The 17003-nt window shown below is 55.6% G+C and overlaps 1 protein-coding gene across 20 annotated transcripts; it reads left to right on the top strand.

Annotated features, from left to right (window-relative positions):
- Positions 1-6568: 6568 nt before the first annotated feature.
- Positions 6569-16425, top strand: SLC22A12 (solute carrier family 22 member 12). 20 transcript variants are annotated; one of them, XM_074013322.1, is made up of 10 exons: positions 6569-7306; positions 8128-8231; positions 8763-8890; positions 8993-9161; positions 12615-12738; positions 12905-13020; positions 13768-13982; positions 14462-14570; positions 14828-15031; positions 15573-16425. In XM_074013322.1, the coding sequence occupies exons 1-10, from the start codon at positions 6905-6907 to the stop codon at positions 15634-15636; spliced, it is 1635 nt and encodes a 544-aa protein (XP_073869423.1). In that variant the 5' UTR covers positions 6569-6904; the 3' UTR covers positions 15637-16425. The 20 variants fall into 20 exon arrangements, 17 of the variants coding, with proteins under 17 accessions (XP_073869423.1, XP_045227998.2, XP_065384104.1 ...); XM_045372063.2 differs by having other exon boundaries at positions 8763-8917; XR_012423116.1 differs by lacking the exon at positions 12905-13020 and having other exon boundaries at positions 8763-8917; positions 14462-14706.
- The last annotated feature ends 578 nt before the right edge of the window (positions 16426-17003 follow it).

Below are 17003 nucleotides of genomic sequence, written 5' to 3'. Positions count from 1 at the left end.
ACAGCACCCACGCTTCCCCATCCAGTGTTGAGATGTGGCCTGGAAGCAGCAGTCTAGCCAAGAACTGTGTCCCTCCCCACCTTCTGCCTTGTCGCCAGTTCTCAGCAGTGGGGTGTGAACGGCATAACTGTGGGTCACTTCTGGGCTAAGATGGTTAAAATGCAGGTGAATGTGGGCCGGGCGCAGTGGCTCATGCCTGTAATCTCAGCACGTTGGGAGGTTGATGGGGGCAGATCACCTGAGGTCAGGAGTTTGAGTCCAGCCTGGCCAACCTCGTCTCTACTAAAAATACAAAAATTAGCCAGGCGTGGTGGTGCACACCTGTAATCTCAGCTACTCCAGAGGCTGAGGCAGGAAAATCGCTTGAACCTGGGAGGCGGAGGTAGCAGTGAGCCGAGATTGCTCACTGGTAACAGAGCGCAACTCCATCTCAAAAAAATACAAATAAAAAAAATTTTTTAAATGCAGGTGGATGCTTTATCCTCTCTTCCCCTCTGTGGCTGGATGCACGTGAGCACCGCCAGTGTGGACGCCAAGCACAGACAGGGAGAGCCTGCATTTCCAGACACCTCTTGGAGAAGAGCTGCCCACAGTCAGCAACAGCCATTTGGGACTTTAAACTATCAATAAGTAAACTTCTATTGTGTTTGAGCTGTTATACATTTCGAGATTGGCCTGCTACAGCAGCCAGCGTTACTCTAATTAATGCAAACCACATCCCCATTTTCCTGCTTCTCCTTAGAGTGAAACTCCATAGGTGAGCTGCCTGTGTTCACCGACTTCACTTCCCTGCCTCCAGCACTCTCACGGTCCTGTGCCTCTCTGCATTTCACCTCACCCCTCAACAGTAAACCCTCCAGCCAGGGCCCTCAGAGAAGTCCATGCTGCCAAATCCGGGGGCTAATTCTAGACCTTATCCCACTCCACCTCTCAGCAGGCTGTGACTTGTTTGTTTGTTTGTTTTTGAGATGGAGTTTCACTCTTGTTGCCCAGGCTGGAGTGCAATGGTGTGACCTTGGCTCACTGCAACCTCTGCCTCCTAGATCCAAGCAATTCTCCTGCCTCAGCCTCCCGAGTAGCTGGGATTACAGGCATGCGCCACCATGCCTGACTAATTTTTTGTATTTTTAGTAGAGGTTTCACCATGTTGGCCAGGCAGGTCTCGAACTTCTGACCTCAGATGATTCACCTGCCTCGGCCTCCCAAAGTGCTGGGATTACAGGCGTGAGCCACTGCACCCACCCAAGGATATGACATTGCTGATTGACTCTGTCTGATACTTTTTACTCTGGCTTCTGGGACATCCTGCTGTCCTGGTTTCCAGGACTCACTGGTTTTGCCTTCACAGCTCTTTTGCTGGGTCATCTTCTTCCTGACCTCTCAAAATCAGAGACCGAAGGCTCCATCACAAATGTCATCTCTTTGCTATGAAAAGTTGCACCCTACGTGAGCTTATCCAGTCCTGTGACTTAAAATGCCTTTTATCCCCTAATTATTCCCAAGTCACTCCATGATGCCACCACCTGCATGGCTAATAGATGTGTCAATCTCATCACAAAAAAAGATTCATTTTTCCATCACACTTGTTTCTCCCCGAGTGTTCTGCTTCTCCGTAAATGGCCCACCATCCACCCACCACCCACCTGATCATCAGTTTATCCTTTTTCTTCACCCTTGGCCCTATATTTAATCAAAGCAAAGCAATATGCCCCAAATCCAAGCATTTCTCTCCACCTGCCCTAATCCCCTAGCACTGACCCTCATTGCTCACATGATACACCCCAACAGCCTCCTGGGGGAACCCCTTCTTCTATATTTGTCCCGTTTTCAGTCTGTTCTCCAGGGGGATTTGTAAAAACATTAGTCAGATCATGCCACTCCTCTCCTCAAAACCCTATAAGGATCTGTATGTTTCGGCCCCATAACTGCTCTACCTTTCCCCCTCACTTATCCCCAACCACACCGGCCTCCTTCCTACTTCTTGAGCATAAAATCACATGCCCATCCCAGGGTATTTGCATATACTCTTCCCTCTGCCTGCAATGTTCTTTCCCCAGTCAACTGTGTGTCTTGTCCCTCATCTACTTGAGTCTCTTTCAATGCCGCCTCCACAGAGAAGTCTTCCCCGACTGCCCCACCCAAAGTGGCAACATGATCCTTACTCTCTGCCTCTTATGCTGTCTTGCTCTCTCCACGGCATGATCACTACTTGTCACTACATTATATTCATTTATTTCTTGATGTGTTTCCCCTCTCTTACTGGCATGTCTTTCTACATATCAGTGAGAACAGGGAATTATCTTGTTTGTTCACTGCTGCATCCCTGTGCCTAGAGCAGTAGCTGGTGCATTATCAACACTCAGCTCAACAAATGCATATTGATATTAACAAGAAAGACACTCTTTTTTTTTTTTGTCAGATACAGTCTCGCTCTGTCGCCCAGGCTGGAGTGCAGTGGTGTGATCTTGGCTCTACTGCAACCTCCACCTCATGGATACGAGCAATTCTCCTGCCTCAGCAACCCTGGTAGCTGGGATTACAGGTGTGTGCCACCACGCCTGGCTAATTTTTGTATTTTTACTAGAGGCAGGGTTTCCCCATGTTGGCCAGGCTGGTCTCAAACTCCTGACCTCAAGTGATCCACCCACCTCGGCCTCCCAAAGTGCTGAGATTACAGGCATGAGCCACCATGCCTGGCCCAAGAGAAACACTCTTAATATCCACTAAGAGATCAAGGAAATTATTCCACCCATGAAACAAGAAGTGGAAACTAGGAAACAAGAAGGGGCAGTTATAGGAAGAACCAAACAGGGATTCTGAAATGGAAATTACACATTCTGAAATTAAAATACTGGTGATTTTGGGCTGGGTGTGGTGGCTCATGCCTATAATCCCAGTATTTTGGGAGGCCGAGGCGGGTGGATCACTTGAGGCCAGGAGTTCGAGACCAGTTTGGCCAACATGGTGAAACCCTATCTCTATTAAAAATACAAAAATTAGTTGGGCATGGTGGCGCATGCCTGTAGACCCAGCTACTCAGGAGGCTGAGGCATGAGAATTGCTTGAGCCTGGGAGGTGGAGATTGCAGTGGGCCGAGATGGTGCCACTGCACTCCAGCCTGGGGAACAGAGCAAGACTCTGACGCAATTAAAAAAAAAAAAAGTAGAGAAAGCTGAATGAGAAGCACTTTTTTGGGAGAGCTCAGCTTTGGCCACACTAAGTGTGAGATATTTATTAAGCACCTAAGATTAGGCAGTTGGATCAAAATCTAGCATTCCAAGAAGAGGTACAGGCTAAAGATGTGAATGGACCAGATGATAGAGAAGATAGAGAAGACCAAGGAGTGAGCTCAGTGGCCTCCAATGTTAACAGTGTGGGGAGAAGAGGAAAACCCAACCAAGAAGACTGAGAACTGGTGAGTCCTGGAGGCCCAGGGAAGAAAGTATCCTCAGGTGGAGATCAGAGACAGATGGCTCGAGTAAGATAAGGACTGAAAATGTCATTGCATCTAGTAGCATGGAGGTCATTGGTGACAGCAGAGTGATGGGGCAAAGCCTTGATGGGAATGAATCCAAAAAAACAAAACAATGGGAAGAGAGAAAGTGGAAATGAGTGTCAATAATACTTTCATAGAATTTTGTTGTAAATAGAAGCAAAGGCGGGGCGATAGCTTAAGAAGAAAGAGGGGCTCAAATGGAGGGGGACTTTTTGGAAGACTACAGAAAAAATGGCATATTTGTACATTGCTGGAAATTATCCAGTAGTGAGGGAAAGACAAGTGCCAAAGAGAGATGTGAATAGGCAAAGGGGCTCTAGGCACACAGTGAGGGGCTGGCATGGATGAGAGAGAGACCAAACTGGGTGGAGGGAAGGCAGAATGTGGGGGCACCAAGGCAGTTGAGCTGGTGAGCGAATTAGATTGTTGGCTTCTGATGGCTTCTATTGTTTCAGTGAAATAAGAAGAAAGATCATCTATTGAGAGAGAGAATGAAGAGAAGGTGGTAGTTTTGAAGAGGGAAAGTGGTATCAAATAACCCCTGGTTTGTGTGTTCAAATATAAGGATAACAGAAATAAAACATAACTGACAGACCAAGACAGAAGTATAGAACAAGAAAACTTAATTTATTCAGTAGAAATTAGGAACAAGGAAACCAAGATTTAAAGGGAAAATGTGGTAAATGAAGTCCAAACATGTCAATAATTACAATAAATATGAACAGGTTAAAACTGCTAATTAAAAGGCAAAGGTTTTTCTTTTGGATTTTACAAAAGGAAATGTAAAGCTTATTTGGCAGGTCAGGCTGATGAAGCTAAACACATCAGTTACAAAAACAAAGCCTGGACATATTTACACCAAACTGTAAACAATAGTGTAACTCACTGGTTGATGAGTATATGAGTGATCTTTATTTTCATTACACTTTTCAATATGTTCTGAATTTTTAAGGAAGTGTGTAAATTATTTCATAATTAGAAAAAAAAGGAAGTTTTAAAAAAAAATCGTCCATGCACTTCAGCAAGTCTTCATGGAGCCTTTATTTGTTGTCCAAATCAGTTCCAAAGAGGCTCTAAAGAAGGGTCCCAGACTACCAGGAGCTCGCTGGAAATAAGACCAACCAGACCATAATAGAAGAATGCAGGACATGGCTGGGTGCCATGGCTCATGCCACTTTGGGAGGCCGAAGTGGGCAGATCACCTGAGGTCAGGAGTTTGAGAAGAATGCAGGACAATGTAAAGATGGGAATCCACTGACAACTCTGAGCCCTGGGTGTAGGCAGGAATAAGCAAAGAGAGCCCACTGGGGGAGGCAGTATTTGGACTGTGCCCATTCCACACAGTATGTGGCCTAAGGGTGAGCCTGGAGACAGCATTCCAGGCTGGAGGTCCAACATAAGCAAGGGTGGGAACTGAGCAAGCATGTACAGGGCGCGTGGTAGAAGCAGTGGATGAGTCAAGGTGCAGAGTCCAGGGAGGCAAAGAAATTGGCTTGGTAAGCCACGTGGTGGGGCAGTGGGAAGAGTGGGTGAAGCAAAAAGAAGCAGATGGGAGGGGCATTTATGCCTCAAATGGAGAGTTTTGTGCCCAAAGCACATAACAGCAAACACCTGGGTTGCCATCACTGCTGCACTGCACATATACGCATGCACACACATACACACATGCACTTGTGCAAACACATGTGCACATATACACAGGTATGTGCACACAGCCACATACATATACACTTCTTTTTTTTTTTTTTTTTGAGATAGAGTCTTGCTTTGTTGCCCAGGCTAGAGTGCAATGGTGCAATCTCAGCTTGCTGCAAACTCCACCTCCCGGGTTCAAGAGATTCTCCTGCCTCAGCCTTCCAAGTAGCTGGAATTATAGCTGTACACCACCACCGTGCTCAGCTAACTTTTGTATTTTTAGTAGAGATGGGTTTTTGCCATGTTGGCCAAGCTGGTCTTGAACTCCTGATCTCAAGTGATCTGCCCACCTAGGCCTCCCAAAGTGCTGGGATTACAGGCATGAGCTACCACACCCAGCCACACACACACACTTTTTAACTGCTTTGTGTTTTCTGGCCCTTTCGCCTAGAGAATTAGCTATCAAGACCAAGGGGGTTCTCTTGGCTTCGGTCCAGACTTTCCTGAACCCCACACCCTGCACCGGCACACACTGCTGCCCGCCCCCCTGCCCTGGTAAGGCACCACTAGCTATTGTTGACTGGGAGCCCCTTGACTTTTAAGCAGGATTTGACCCAAGGGTTTGCAGTGCGGGGTGGGTCCAGGGACAGGAGTTGAGGCAGAAAGACAAGGGCAAGGACAGCTGCGGAGTTGGGGAGGTGGGAGAGAGACATCCTTAGGAGGCAAAACTAGCCAGGCTTGGCCTGTTGTGAGTTTGGGAGGCAGAGAGCAGGAGGCATGAACCAAGACGCTGGGTTCCAGGCCAGGGACCGTGACATGGGAGGCCATAGCTGAGGTGGGGCTCTGCAGGAGGCGTAGATTTGGGGAGGGGACAGAGATCTCAGGGAGGCATTGGGCACACTGAACTTGGGGAGTCTGTGGGGTGTCTGTTGATGCTGGGAAGCTCCACCGAGGGCTCAGGACAGGGTAACAGCAAAGGGGGAACAGGACGCCAACCATAGCAGGTGAGTGGAGGCAGGAGCCACGGGTGGAGCCATGGGCAAGGCCAGGCCGCACAGCCTGGGAGGCGCAGGGGCTGGGCAGCTGCCAGTGACCCAAGCCCACACAGAGACCTGCACAGCTGCCCCAGCCCCAAGTTAGGGGGATCTGCGGGCCCGCCTTCTTTTGGCTCAGCCACTCTGGGAGGTAGGCACGCAGGGGCACCGAAGGGGGCAGGCAGCCCTGGCATCCCACAGCCGCCAGGAGGAGAACTTAGGCCTTCCCAAGACCTGGCAAAGAGCGGGCTGGCCCTGGCCCCCGAGCGAAGGAGGCTGCATCTCCCTCACATCTGCGCCTCCCTCAACGCGGGTTAAACTTTGACCAAGGAAATGATTGCTAAACTCGATTCCGTAAGTGTCACCAGTCACACTTTAATTCCAGTCTAGAATTAAAGTCTTCAGTCTCCACATTTCCTACTTTCCAAATTCAGCTTTTCCGGGAGGTCTGGAGCAGCTGCCTCTCTGGGGAGATGCTGGAGGTCTCGGAATCACCTCACGCAGCCTCAGGGTCCGGTTGGAGCCACTCCAAGTGACACCAGCAGGCAGATGACCAGACAGCCTGAGCCCCCAGCCCTGAGTCTGTGAAGCCAGCAGCCACTGACATGCTCCCAGCCGCCGGGCTGGAGAAGCCACTGTGGGCACCACCGTGGAGGAAACAGGCCCGTGGCCCTGGCCCCTTTGCCTTGGGCCAGCCCTTGTGAAGTGGGCCCTCTTCTGGGCCCCTTGAGTAGGTTCCATGGCATTTTCTGAACTCCTGGACCTCGTGGGTGGCCTGGGCAGGTTCCAGGTTCTCCAGACAGTGGCTCTGATGGTCTCCATCATGTGGCTGAGTACCCAGAGCATGCTGGAGAACTTCTCGGCTGCTGTGCCCAGCCACCGCTGCTGGGTACCCCTCCTGGACAACAGCACGGCTCAGGCCGGCGTCCCAGGGGGCCTGACTCCCAAGGCCCTCCTGGCTGTCTCCATCCCACCGGGCCCCAACCAGGGGCCCCACCAATGCCGCCGCTTCCGCCAGCCACAGTGGCAGATCTTGGACCCCAATGCCACGGCCATCAGCTGGAGCGAGGCCGACACAGAGCCGTGTGTGGACGGCTGGGTCTATGACCGCAGCATCTTCACCTCCACCATCGTGGCCAAGGTAGGGCCTCCCCCAGAGCCACTCGAGTCCTGCCACCTTGGAGGTCAGAGTCATGGATCACGGTGGCTCAGACTCAAAGGTCCAGTCCTGGGAGGGACCCACCTCCTCAGGCCCTGCTCACTCTTGAGCCGCTCAGCCCCTCGTCAGCCACACACAGGGGATTGGGCGGCAGGGATCAGTCTACAGATGGAGCCAGCCCAGGCTCTTGGAGGTGCAGGGGGCACCTGGACGGGCGCCTCTAAATGCTGGCACCTGGACACTCACTGGCCTCACCCAGTCTCGGCCCTGCTGACCCATCAGCTGTGACTCCAGGCAACGTAGCCACAGGGGGACTCAGTGACCATTCACTGGATTCCCCAAGACCAAAGCACACAGGGTAAGGGACCACCCCAGGCTGCCTCCCAGATGGGGCGCCAGGCAAGGCCAGGCAAGCAGACAGGGGCGGCTCATCCCAACAAGCGGGAAGAACCTCTTTACAAAGAACAGGAGGGACGCAGCCTCCGGGAGAGCGGCCAGGGTGTCAGTTTGGGTGGCTGCTTCCAAGTGGACAGACAGGAGACGGGGCAGATGTGGCTAGAAACCCATTGGGCAATAGGGAGCCAGGGAGGAGTTTAGGCAAAGGGTGGCAGGATATACTCCTCAGAAGACCAAACTGTGCCTGTGGGTGCCCTCACTGTTCCACAGGGTCTTGCTCTAAAGCCCTAGAGGTCACCAGGCCACCCACCCCACCCAGCTCCCTGGGGGCCCTCCCATACAGTTCCTCTGCCCCTCCGCACGGGCTCTCCCAGCCTCCTGAGCTCATTCTCCTCCTCTCCCCTCAGTGGAACCTGGTGTGTGACTCTCATGCCCTGAAGCCCATGGCCCAGTCCATCTACCTGGCTGGGATTCTGGTGGGAGCTGCTGCGTGCGGCCCTGCCTCAGACAGGTGAGTACCCCCAGTCCAGGAAGGTCCCAGTTCCCCTCACGACCCCGCTCTCCTAGGCCCCTGGCCGACTGGCCCCAAACCAGCCTCAACAAACCAAGTCTAGACGCCCTCCTTGTTGGAGGTGGGTCTCGGGCCAGCCACCCTGCAGCTGTGCCATGTAGGGAGGTCTGGAACCTTCTCTGAGCCTCAAGTTCACTGACTTTATTCTGGGGGTTGTAGAGGATTGCTACTCCCCAGCAAACATTCACTGCTAAAACTGGCTTGGCCACACGCCTGCCTTCAGCTGTGACCTGAGTGCTCCTGGTGACCGGAGCCCATTCCCTTTGGCTCCAGCCTCGGGACTCTCTTTGTGCTCCAGAGTCTTGCTCCAGAGTCTTCCATGGGTGGAGAATGCAGGTTTCACCCAGGTGCCGCTTCAGTGTCCGCCTCAGCTCAGCGGCCAAGCAGAGGGTGGGCTCTCTGTGGTCCAGATCCCCGTGGCCAGTGCCATGGCCAGTCACAGACCCTGCCTCTTCCTGGTTTGTGCCGCAGGTTCGGGCGCAGGCTGGTGCTAACCTGGAGCTACCTTCAGATGGCTGTAATGGGCACGGCAGCTGCCTTCGCCCCCACCTTCCCCGTGTACTGCCTGTTCCGCTTCCTGTTGGCCTTTGCCGTAGCAGGTGTCATGATGAACACGGGCACTCTCTGTAGGTCTCTGACCTGGCGCCATGCAGGGGGGCTCCATGCAGGCTCCAGGGCTGAACCACTCGGTCTCCTTGCAGTGATGGAGTGGACGGCGGCGCAGGCCCGACCTTTGGTGATGACCCTGAACTCTCTGGGCTTCAGCTTCGGCCATGGCCTGACGGCCGCAGTGGCCTACGGTGTGCGGGACTGGACACTGCTGCAGCTGGTGGTCTCGGTCCCCTTCTTCCTCTGCTTTTTGTACTCATGGTGGGTGCTGTGCTCCACTTCCCTCCTCAGAGGAGATCCTGCCCACTCTCCACCCGGGGGAATGGGAGACTCTCCTATCCCTGGGGGCTGGGGAGTGCTAGAGGCCAGGGGTGCACGGGCTGGAGGAAAGCCAGGAGCCTGGCAGAGTGGACCACCCACAAGCCCAAGACACCCACTTCAACCAGGGCTTGGGTCCCCAGAGTGCCTCCCCTGCTCCTCCCAAGTGCTCCTTCTCCTACTCATTCTTCTCCTTTCCTCCCTCCTTCTCCTCATCTCTTGGCCTGTTCCCCTCTCCTGTCTCTGCCTGCCTTGGCATCTGTGCTGCCAGGCCCATCTTCCGAGCCCCTCTGTGCCAGGCATGGCAGCACTGAACTAGGCTAGGGTTGCGGGTGGAAAGATACAACACATGCCCGCACATACAGCACACAGCTGCAGTCTGCCTCATGGGTTGACAGAATCAATGCATGTGTCTGTCTGCTAGAGAACAGGGACCAGGACCCACTCATCAGAGGGGACTCCACAGTCCCCAAAGAGCGCCGGCATGTGTAGGAAGTTAGGAAATGTCAGCACTGCCCTTAAACAAATCAGGCTTGGCCCTTGCCAAGCACCTGGCACATAGTAGGTGCTAAATAAATATTTGTTGAATGGATGAATTGTTAGGTAAGTAGAAATAGATAGGTAGGTAGGTATGTAGGTAGGCAGGTAGGTAGAGACAGATCAATAAATGGGATGATGGATGTGTGGATTAGACGAGTGGATGGGTGAGTTGGTGTATAGATGGATTGGATTGTATAGATGAATTGAATCAATGGTTGAATGAATGGATAGAAGGATGGATGGATGGATGGTTGGAATAGAAGGATGGATGGATGGTTGGAATGGATGAATGGATGGATGCATGGATGGATGGATGGATGGATGGATGGATGGATGGATGGATGGAAGGAATGGATGGATGGATGGATGGATAGTTGGGATGGATGGATGGATGGATGGATGGATGGATGGATGGAATGGGTGGGTGGATGGATGGATGGTTGAATGAATGGATGGATGGATGGAATGGATGGCTGGATGGTTGGATGGATGGATGGATGGAATGGATGGATGGATGGATAGTTGGAATGGACAGATGGATGGATGGATGGATGGATGGATGGATGGATGGAATGGAATGGGTGGGTGGATGGATGGATGGTTGAATGGATGGTTGAATGGATGGATGGATGGATGGATGGATGGATGGATGGATGGATGGTTGAATGGATGGATGGATGGATGGATGGTTGGATGGATGGATGGATGGATGGATGGATGGAATGGATGGATGGATGGTTGAATGGATGGATAGGTGGATGAATTGGATGAACTGGATGGATGAATGGATAGATGGATGGACGGAGGCCATTTGAAGGCAGGGCTGAGCCTGGATCATTCATACACGGGCCCTGCACTTAGTAGTTGTTTGGCCATTGGGACCACCGCAGAAAGGAGCACAGCAGAGGGCCCAGTGGTGAACAGATGCCCACACCCACACTGGGAAGAAGGTTGACTCCACAAATCTCTCCCACCCAACAGTTTGGAGTGGAGTAACAATTTGCAGCCACTCCTCAGAGCAGGAGACAATTACATCTCATACAGTGGCTCCACAAGGAGGCAATTGTGTCCAACAGCCTTCTGGGATGGCAGCTTGACTCCCAACACCAAGAGGGCAGACAGTGGAAGGCAAAGGTCAGCAATACAAATTCCAAGGCACCCCTCCTGGTTCTCATGCTGATGCAGGGCCACAGAGCTGCACCCCCCTTTCCTTGGTAGATATGCTCCCACAGGGCTGAAGAAGTGCCCATTAATTCATTCATTAATTCATTCATTCAACAAATAACTACTGAGCACCTACCAGATGCCAGGCACTGGCTGACACCAGCTATGAGCAGACACGGGGTCTCTGCCCATGTGGAACTCACAGGGAATCCCAAACATCATGGCCTCACAAACTGCGCCTAAGGCTTGACGACAAGCTGGGGTGTGGACATCTGAAAATGGGACCCCGCTTTCTCCCTCCCAGTCACTTCCAACACATTCCAGTCAGCTTTCTCCCTCTTCTCCACCCAAACTGCCCTTCCCAGGGTCACCCACAATGATACGGCCACCATCACTTGTGGCCCCTGCTGTGTGGCGGGCACGGTCTGCACTCTCTCCCTCAGGCAGCCTCACCCCTGCCTGCAGCCCCAGCTCCCTCCAAATGCTGCAGACTCCAAATCTCCACTCGGTCCCGCCTCCCCCACTGACCTCCAGCTTCGCGCCTCCAACTGCCTGTGTGATGGTTCCATTATAGGTGTCTCATCTCCACAAACATCTCCTTAGACCTCTCCTCCTCAAGGCTTCCCCAGAGTGGGGAGCAGCCCCTGAACTCACCAGATGCTGAGTCACAGTGACCATGATGCCTCTCTCTCCCTCACCATCCCCCCACCAAGTCCACGGGGTCACCAGGCTTCATCAGCTCTACCTCTAATATGCACCTGGAATCTCTACTTCTCTCCTCTGTTCTGCAAATACCTAAGGAGCTCAGGGCCCCAGTGGGTGTAGGCAGGTGGCCCCCACCCGGCTGCTCATAGGGGACAACATGTCTGGCTGAAGGACCTGCAGGAGCCAAGGCCTAGAGGCAGGCCTTGTGTAGAGTGGTGGGGCGCTTGTGTAGAGTGGTAGCATGGCAGGCGCTCAGCAGGTGGGGCAGGATGGGGTGGCGTAAGCTCAGTTTGACGCTGAGAGTAGTGGGAGCCAGGTCAGTGTAAGGGGCTGAGTCCTGCCACAGGGAGGGGAGGGGCTGGGCTCATGAGGCTGAGGTAGCAGAGACTCAGGTGCAAGGGGTGCTGTGTGGGAATCGGCTGACTGGGTGCGGCCAGAGGGCACTGGTGCTGTTGGGGACCCTGCTCCCAGCCTGAGTCCCAGGGTGGCTGTTAAACTGTTTGCAGGAGGAAGATGCAGCCATGGGGTGGACAGGAAGGCCGTGTGGTATGGGAGGTGCCGGGACACGGGTGGACCCCAGCGGCCTTGGAGATAGCCAAGGTCCTGGCAGCGGCCAGGACCCGGTGGTCCTGTAGCCCTAGGGGCCCTGACTGCAACCAGGCCAGGTTTCTAGTGAGGTAGGGGAAAGGCTGTGGGGTCCAGAGGGAGGCAGGAAGGGTTCAACGGAGTCGTCCCTCCCTCCATCCCAGCAGCCAGCCCCAGGATGAGAACTGCATATCCCCAACCACAACCCCTAGGAGGGAGAAAGGAAACAGGAGTTCTGCTGGGGAAGGAGGGTGCCCAAGAGGGCATGGCTGCCCTTCAGGGTCCTCAGCCACCCTGAGCCTTGGGCCTGGAGCAGTGGGTACAGGGGAGCAGTCTAAGGCAGGCGCAGGCCAGGCCCTGGGGGCCACAAACAATGACCCCTCCCATGCCCCTCCACTTAAGGTGGCTGGCAGAGTCGGCACGATGGCTCCTCACCACGGGCAGGCTGGACCGGGGCCTGCGCGAGCTGTGGAGGGTGGCTGCCATCAACAGAAAGGGGGCGGTGCGGGACACCCTGACCCCTGAGGTAAGGCTGATCCTCCTCAAACCTGGACCCTCAGACCCTCTCCCTGGCCCTGCATAGGGCACCCTGGGAGACCCACCAAGGACCTCAGCTCCCTGAGAAGAAGGTCTCAGAGAGGAGGAGGCACCTGGAGCCCCCAGTGCCAACAGCACCCACCCCATCTCCATAGGTCTTGCTTTCAGCCATGAGGGAGGAACTGAGCATGGACCAGGCTCCCGCCAGCCTGGGCACACTGCTCCGCACGCCCGGACTGCGCTTCCGGACCTGTATCTCCATGTTGTGCTGGTAGACGCCCTTCCCCCAACCCCACCTCCACAGAGGAACCTGGAATCGGGGCTCTCGCTGGCACATGGCCCCGGCCTCTGCTGGCTCTGCTTGGTCCCGCTGGCCTGCAGCACAGACACCTTCCCCTCTGTCAGTCACTCCTGACAGGAGACAACCCAGGCCGGGTGGGCTCACTGAGGGGCTTTAATAAGGGGCAAGGCAGATAGAAGAGATGCGGTAGGCCGGATCCCTAACAAAGCTCCTGGGGGCGCTGGGAGCCAGGCAGGACGATGGGGTCATCCAGGCAACAGCATGGGCAGCAAGCGCCCCTGCCTGGTGTGGAGGGGCTGGGGAGGGCAGAGCGGGTTTATCAGAGCCCAGGACCCACAGCCATCCAGCAAAGACCAAGACCGCCAAGGCCAAGGAGGGAAGGCCTGTTTAGTGGCAGCTGGAGCCACGGAAGGAACATAGTCACTCCCAGACAAAGCCCCTACGCAGAGAGGGAGGCAGAAATCCCCCGCTTCTCCCCTCCTCCAGCCTTTCACCAGCGCCTCCCATCAGCCAAACCCAAAGGAAAGCCATGTTGGCAAATGGACCTGGGAAACAGTCTAGAGACTGGCCCCAGCCCACAGAGCTGCAGCTGAAGGGCCAGAACGCTGACCTAAGAGCAGCGCGCCCCCACCCTGACCGCCCCCGCCCATTGTTCCCATCCTGCCCACCGCCCCTCCACCCCCACCCCCACCCTGACTCCCCTGACCCCCACCCCAGGTTCGCCTTTGGCTTCACCTTCTTCGGCCTGGCCCTGGACCTGCAGGCCCTGGGCAGCAACATCTTCCTGCTCCAGATGTTCATTGGTGTCGTGGACATCCCGGCCAAGATGGGCGCCCTGCTGCTGCTGAGCCGACTGGGCCGCCGCCCCACGCAGGCCGCATCCCTGTTACTGGCAGGGCTCTGCATTCTGGCCAACACGCTGGTGCCCCACGGTGAGGGGGCAAAGCTGGACACCAGAGGCTTCCCTACCTCGGGGGTGTCGGGATGGGAACAGAGACCTCGGCCCCTCCTTGGAGGTGCTGGACTAGAGCAGGTACCCTGTCAGGAAGGAGGCTGCTGGAGCTGTCTAGGGACAGACGGCAGTGTCTGCGCTGAGCCAACGAGAACGGTGAAGGAGTGGCAGGGGTGGCACCAGGGAAAAGTGTGGAGTTAAAATGAGAACTGAGCGATGGGTTGCAGGGGGAGGGAAACAGGGGTCAAGAGGACTCCAGGGCTGGCTCCGGATGTCTGAGTGGGGAGCAGATTGCAGGTGTGGCCATGAGGCCACTCAGGACAGGACCCCCAGATGGAGATGACTCCCAAGCATTTGCAAAGAGGCCTGCAGCTCAAGGATAAGCCCCCTGGGCTGAAGGGAGCCCCCATCTGATCTTGGGCCCCCCACCAAGCTCACTAATCCCATCTCTACCCACAGAAATGGGGGCTGTGCGCTCAGCCCTGGCCGTGCTGGGGCTGGGCGGGGTGGGGGCCGCCTTCACCTGCATCACCATCTACAGCAGCGAGCTCTTCCCCACCGTGCTCAGGTGAGGCTGGGCCTGGGCTCCAGGAGAGGGGAGCCCTGGGCTGAGCTGCGGAGCAACCCCAGGCAGGATTGGCTTCTCCCAGACCTAGATGTTCATGTCATGCATCTCCCTCTTGCATGATCCTGGGGCTGCTCAGGTGCGTCCCAAGCCCAGCCTGACCCCCTGGGCCTCCCTGGGCCAAGTGGGCCTGGCCCGGGTATGGGATCAAGGATGTGGGCAGGCAGACCAGGCGCTGACAGGCGCATCTGCATTGGCAGGATGACCGCAGTGGGCTTGGGCCAGATGGCGGCCCGTGGAGGAGCCATCCTGGGGCCCCTGGTCCGGCTGCTGGGTGTCCATGGCCCCTGGCTGCCCTTGCTGGTATACGGGACGGTGCCGGTGCTGAGTGGCCTGGCCGCACTGCTTCTGCCCGAGACCCAGAGCCTGCCGCTGCCCGACACCATCCAAGATGTGCAGAACCAGTGAGTGGACCCAGCCTTGGGACCAGCCCTCCCTCCCACCAGAGAACCCCAGCACAGGGCAGCCTGCTCACCCATCCCCATCACTGTACGGAGGGACAAGCAGAGGCCCAGACAGATAGGATTGGCCCAGGGCCACACAGTACATCTCTGGGAGAGTGGCAACCCAGGGCTCGGTCTCCAGCTTTGACCCACGGCTTTGTCCTCTGCCCTTCACTACACCGTTCGAGGCACAAATGGCCAAGCTCCCCCAGGTCCACCCTGAGAGAGGCCAAAGGGAGAAGAGTGGATAGTCCTTTGTGATAGGGAGATCCAGCTCTTGTTGGGGGACCTCACAGGCCCCAGATTCTACCTCTAAAGCCCTGATGACTGACAGGGCAGTCACTGCACACGCACTCCCCACCCATCACATGCTTGGGAGCTCAGTTCTGGGCCCCCGAGAGCAGGGTGGCGGCATTCCCTGGAGTCCTTGGGATGGATACAGGTCAAAGGTCAGGGGCCACTCTGCACCCCCAAGACACACCCCCGTGTGTTTCCTGAACAGGGCAGTAAAGAAGGCGACACACGGCACACTGGGGAACTCTGTCCTGAAATCCACACAATTTTAGCCTCCTGGGAAGCCTGTGATGGGACAGTCGGAGGAAGAGCCTTCTTCTGTCCTCTGGAGAAGGCAGGAGGAAAGCAAAGTCCATTTCCAGAGGCCCAGAGGCTGTCCTCTGAGGTCCCCACTCTCCCCCAGGGCTGCCCCTCCAGCTGAGCCCTGCCCCTCTCACAGTCCAAAGGGCCCCCTTCAATACTGAAGGGGCAAAGAACAGTTTGATTTGCAGAAGGCGGCCCAGTGCACCACCACCCTGCCCTGCCCTCATGGCTTCAGAGAGCAGAGGGGTCAGCCCAGGGGAACGAGCTGGCCTTGCCAACCCTCTGCTTGCCTCCTCACTGCCACTTGTTCGCCCACACCCGTCCACCTGCCCAGAGCTCAGAGCTAACCACCATCCAAGGTCAAGGCCTCTCCTGGCTCCACACAAGCAGTAGAGTTTCAGCTCCACAGCTTTACCCAGAAGCCCTTGTTAGCCTGACCCCTGGCCCCTCTCCATGTCCCTCCAGACCTCAGCCACCTGCCCGCCACATCCTCTGCCTGCAGTCCCCTTCCCACCCTTATCCCTGACAGACTCCACTTAACCCCCAAACCCAGACCCCCTTCCAGGGCTCCAGGGCCAGCCTGAGATGCCCGTGAAACTTCTACCCACAGTTACAGCCACAAGCCTGCCTTCTCCCACCCTGCCAGCCTATGAGTTCCCAGAGGGTTGGGGTGGTCCCATGACCCCATGTCCCAGCTCCCACACAGCGCTGGGCCAGTGGGGCATTGGTGCGAGGGATTGAATAAAGGAAAAAATGAATGGCTGCCCCTCACTGACTCCAGTGATGACCCCCCAGGGTCCTCCCAGGTTGGGGGAAGGAGGAAAGTTCTGGGGCCTCCTTGCTGGGATGGGCCTTTTCCAGGCCAGCTTTCCTGCCCCAGCTGCCAGGCCAGAGTGGCTGCTATTTCCAGCCCCTATTGTGGGCCCGGTGCTGTGCTGGACCCCTCAAAGCATCATCTCACTTCACTTTTCCTGAACCCTGTAGGGCAAACGTTGCCCCATTTTACAGATGAAAAAACCTTGAGGCTTGAAGAACCCGATTGCCCATGACACCCAGTTAGGTGGGGGCAGTATCAGGATTCAAACCCGTCAGTAGGCCTCCAGAGCCCCACTCTGGTCACAAACACCCGCAGTCTCTCCCAACCCAGCCTCACCATCTGGGTGTCCAGTAACTCTCCTGGAGGCAGCGGCAAGGCCAGGGGCCCACAGTGTCCACAGGCATGGCTCGCAGGGAAACGCAGTGCAGCGCACACAGAGGTCTGGGTGCAGGCAGAAGCCATTTCCTGCCCAGCCGGGTCCCGGTCAGCCCACCCAGTCACCCGAGCCACCCTGGGGCC

Source organism: Macaca fascicularis, chromosome 14 (assembly GCF_037993035.2).
Source record: "Macaca fascicularis isolate 582-1 chromosome 14, T2T-MFA8v1.1".
Lineage (NCBI taxonomy): Eukaryota > Metazoa > Chordata > Mammalia > Primates > Cercopithecidae > Macaca > Macaca fascicularis.
This window is presented reverse-complemented; position numbering and strand designations above follow the sequence as displayed.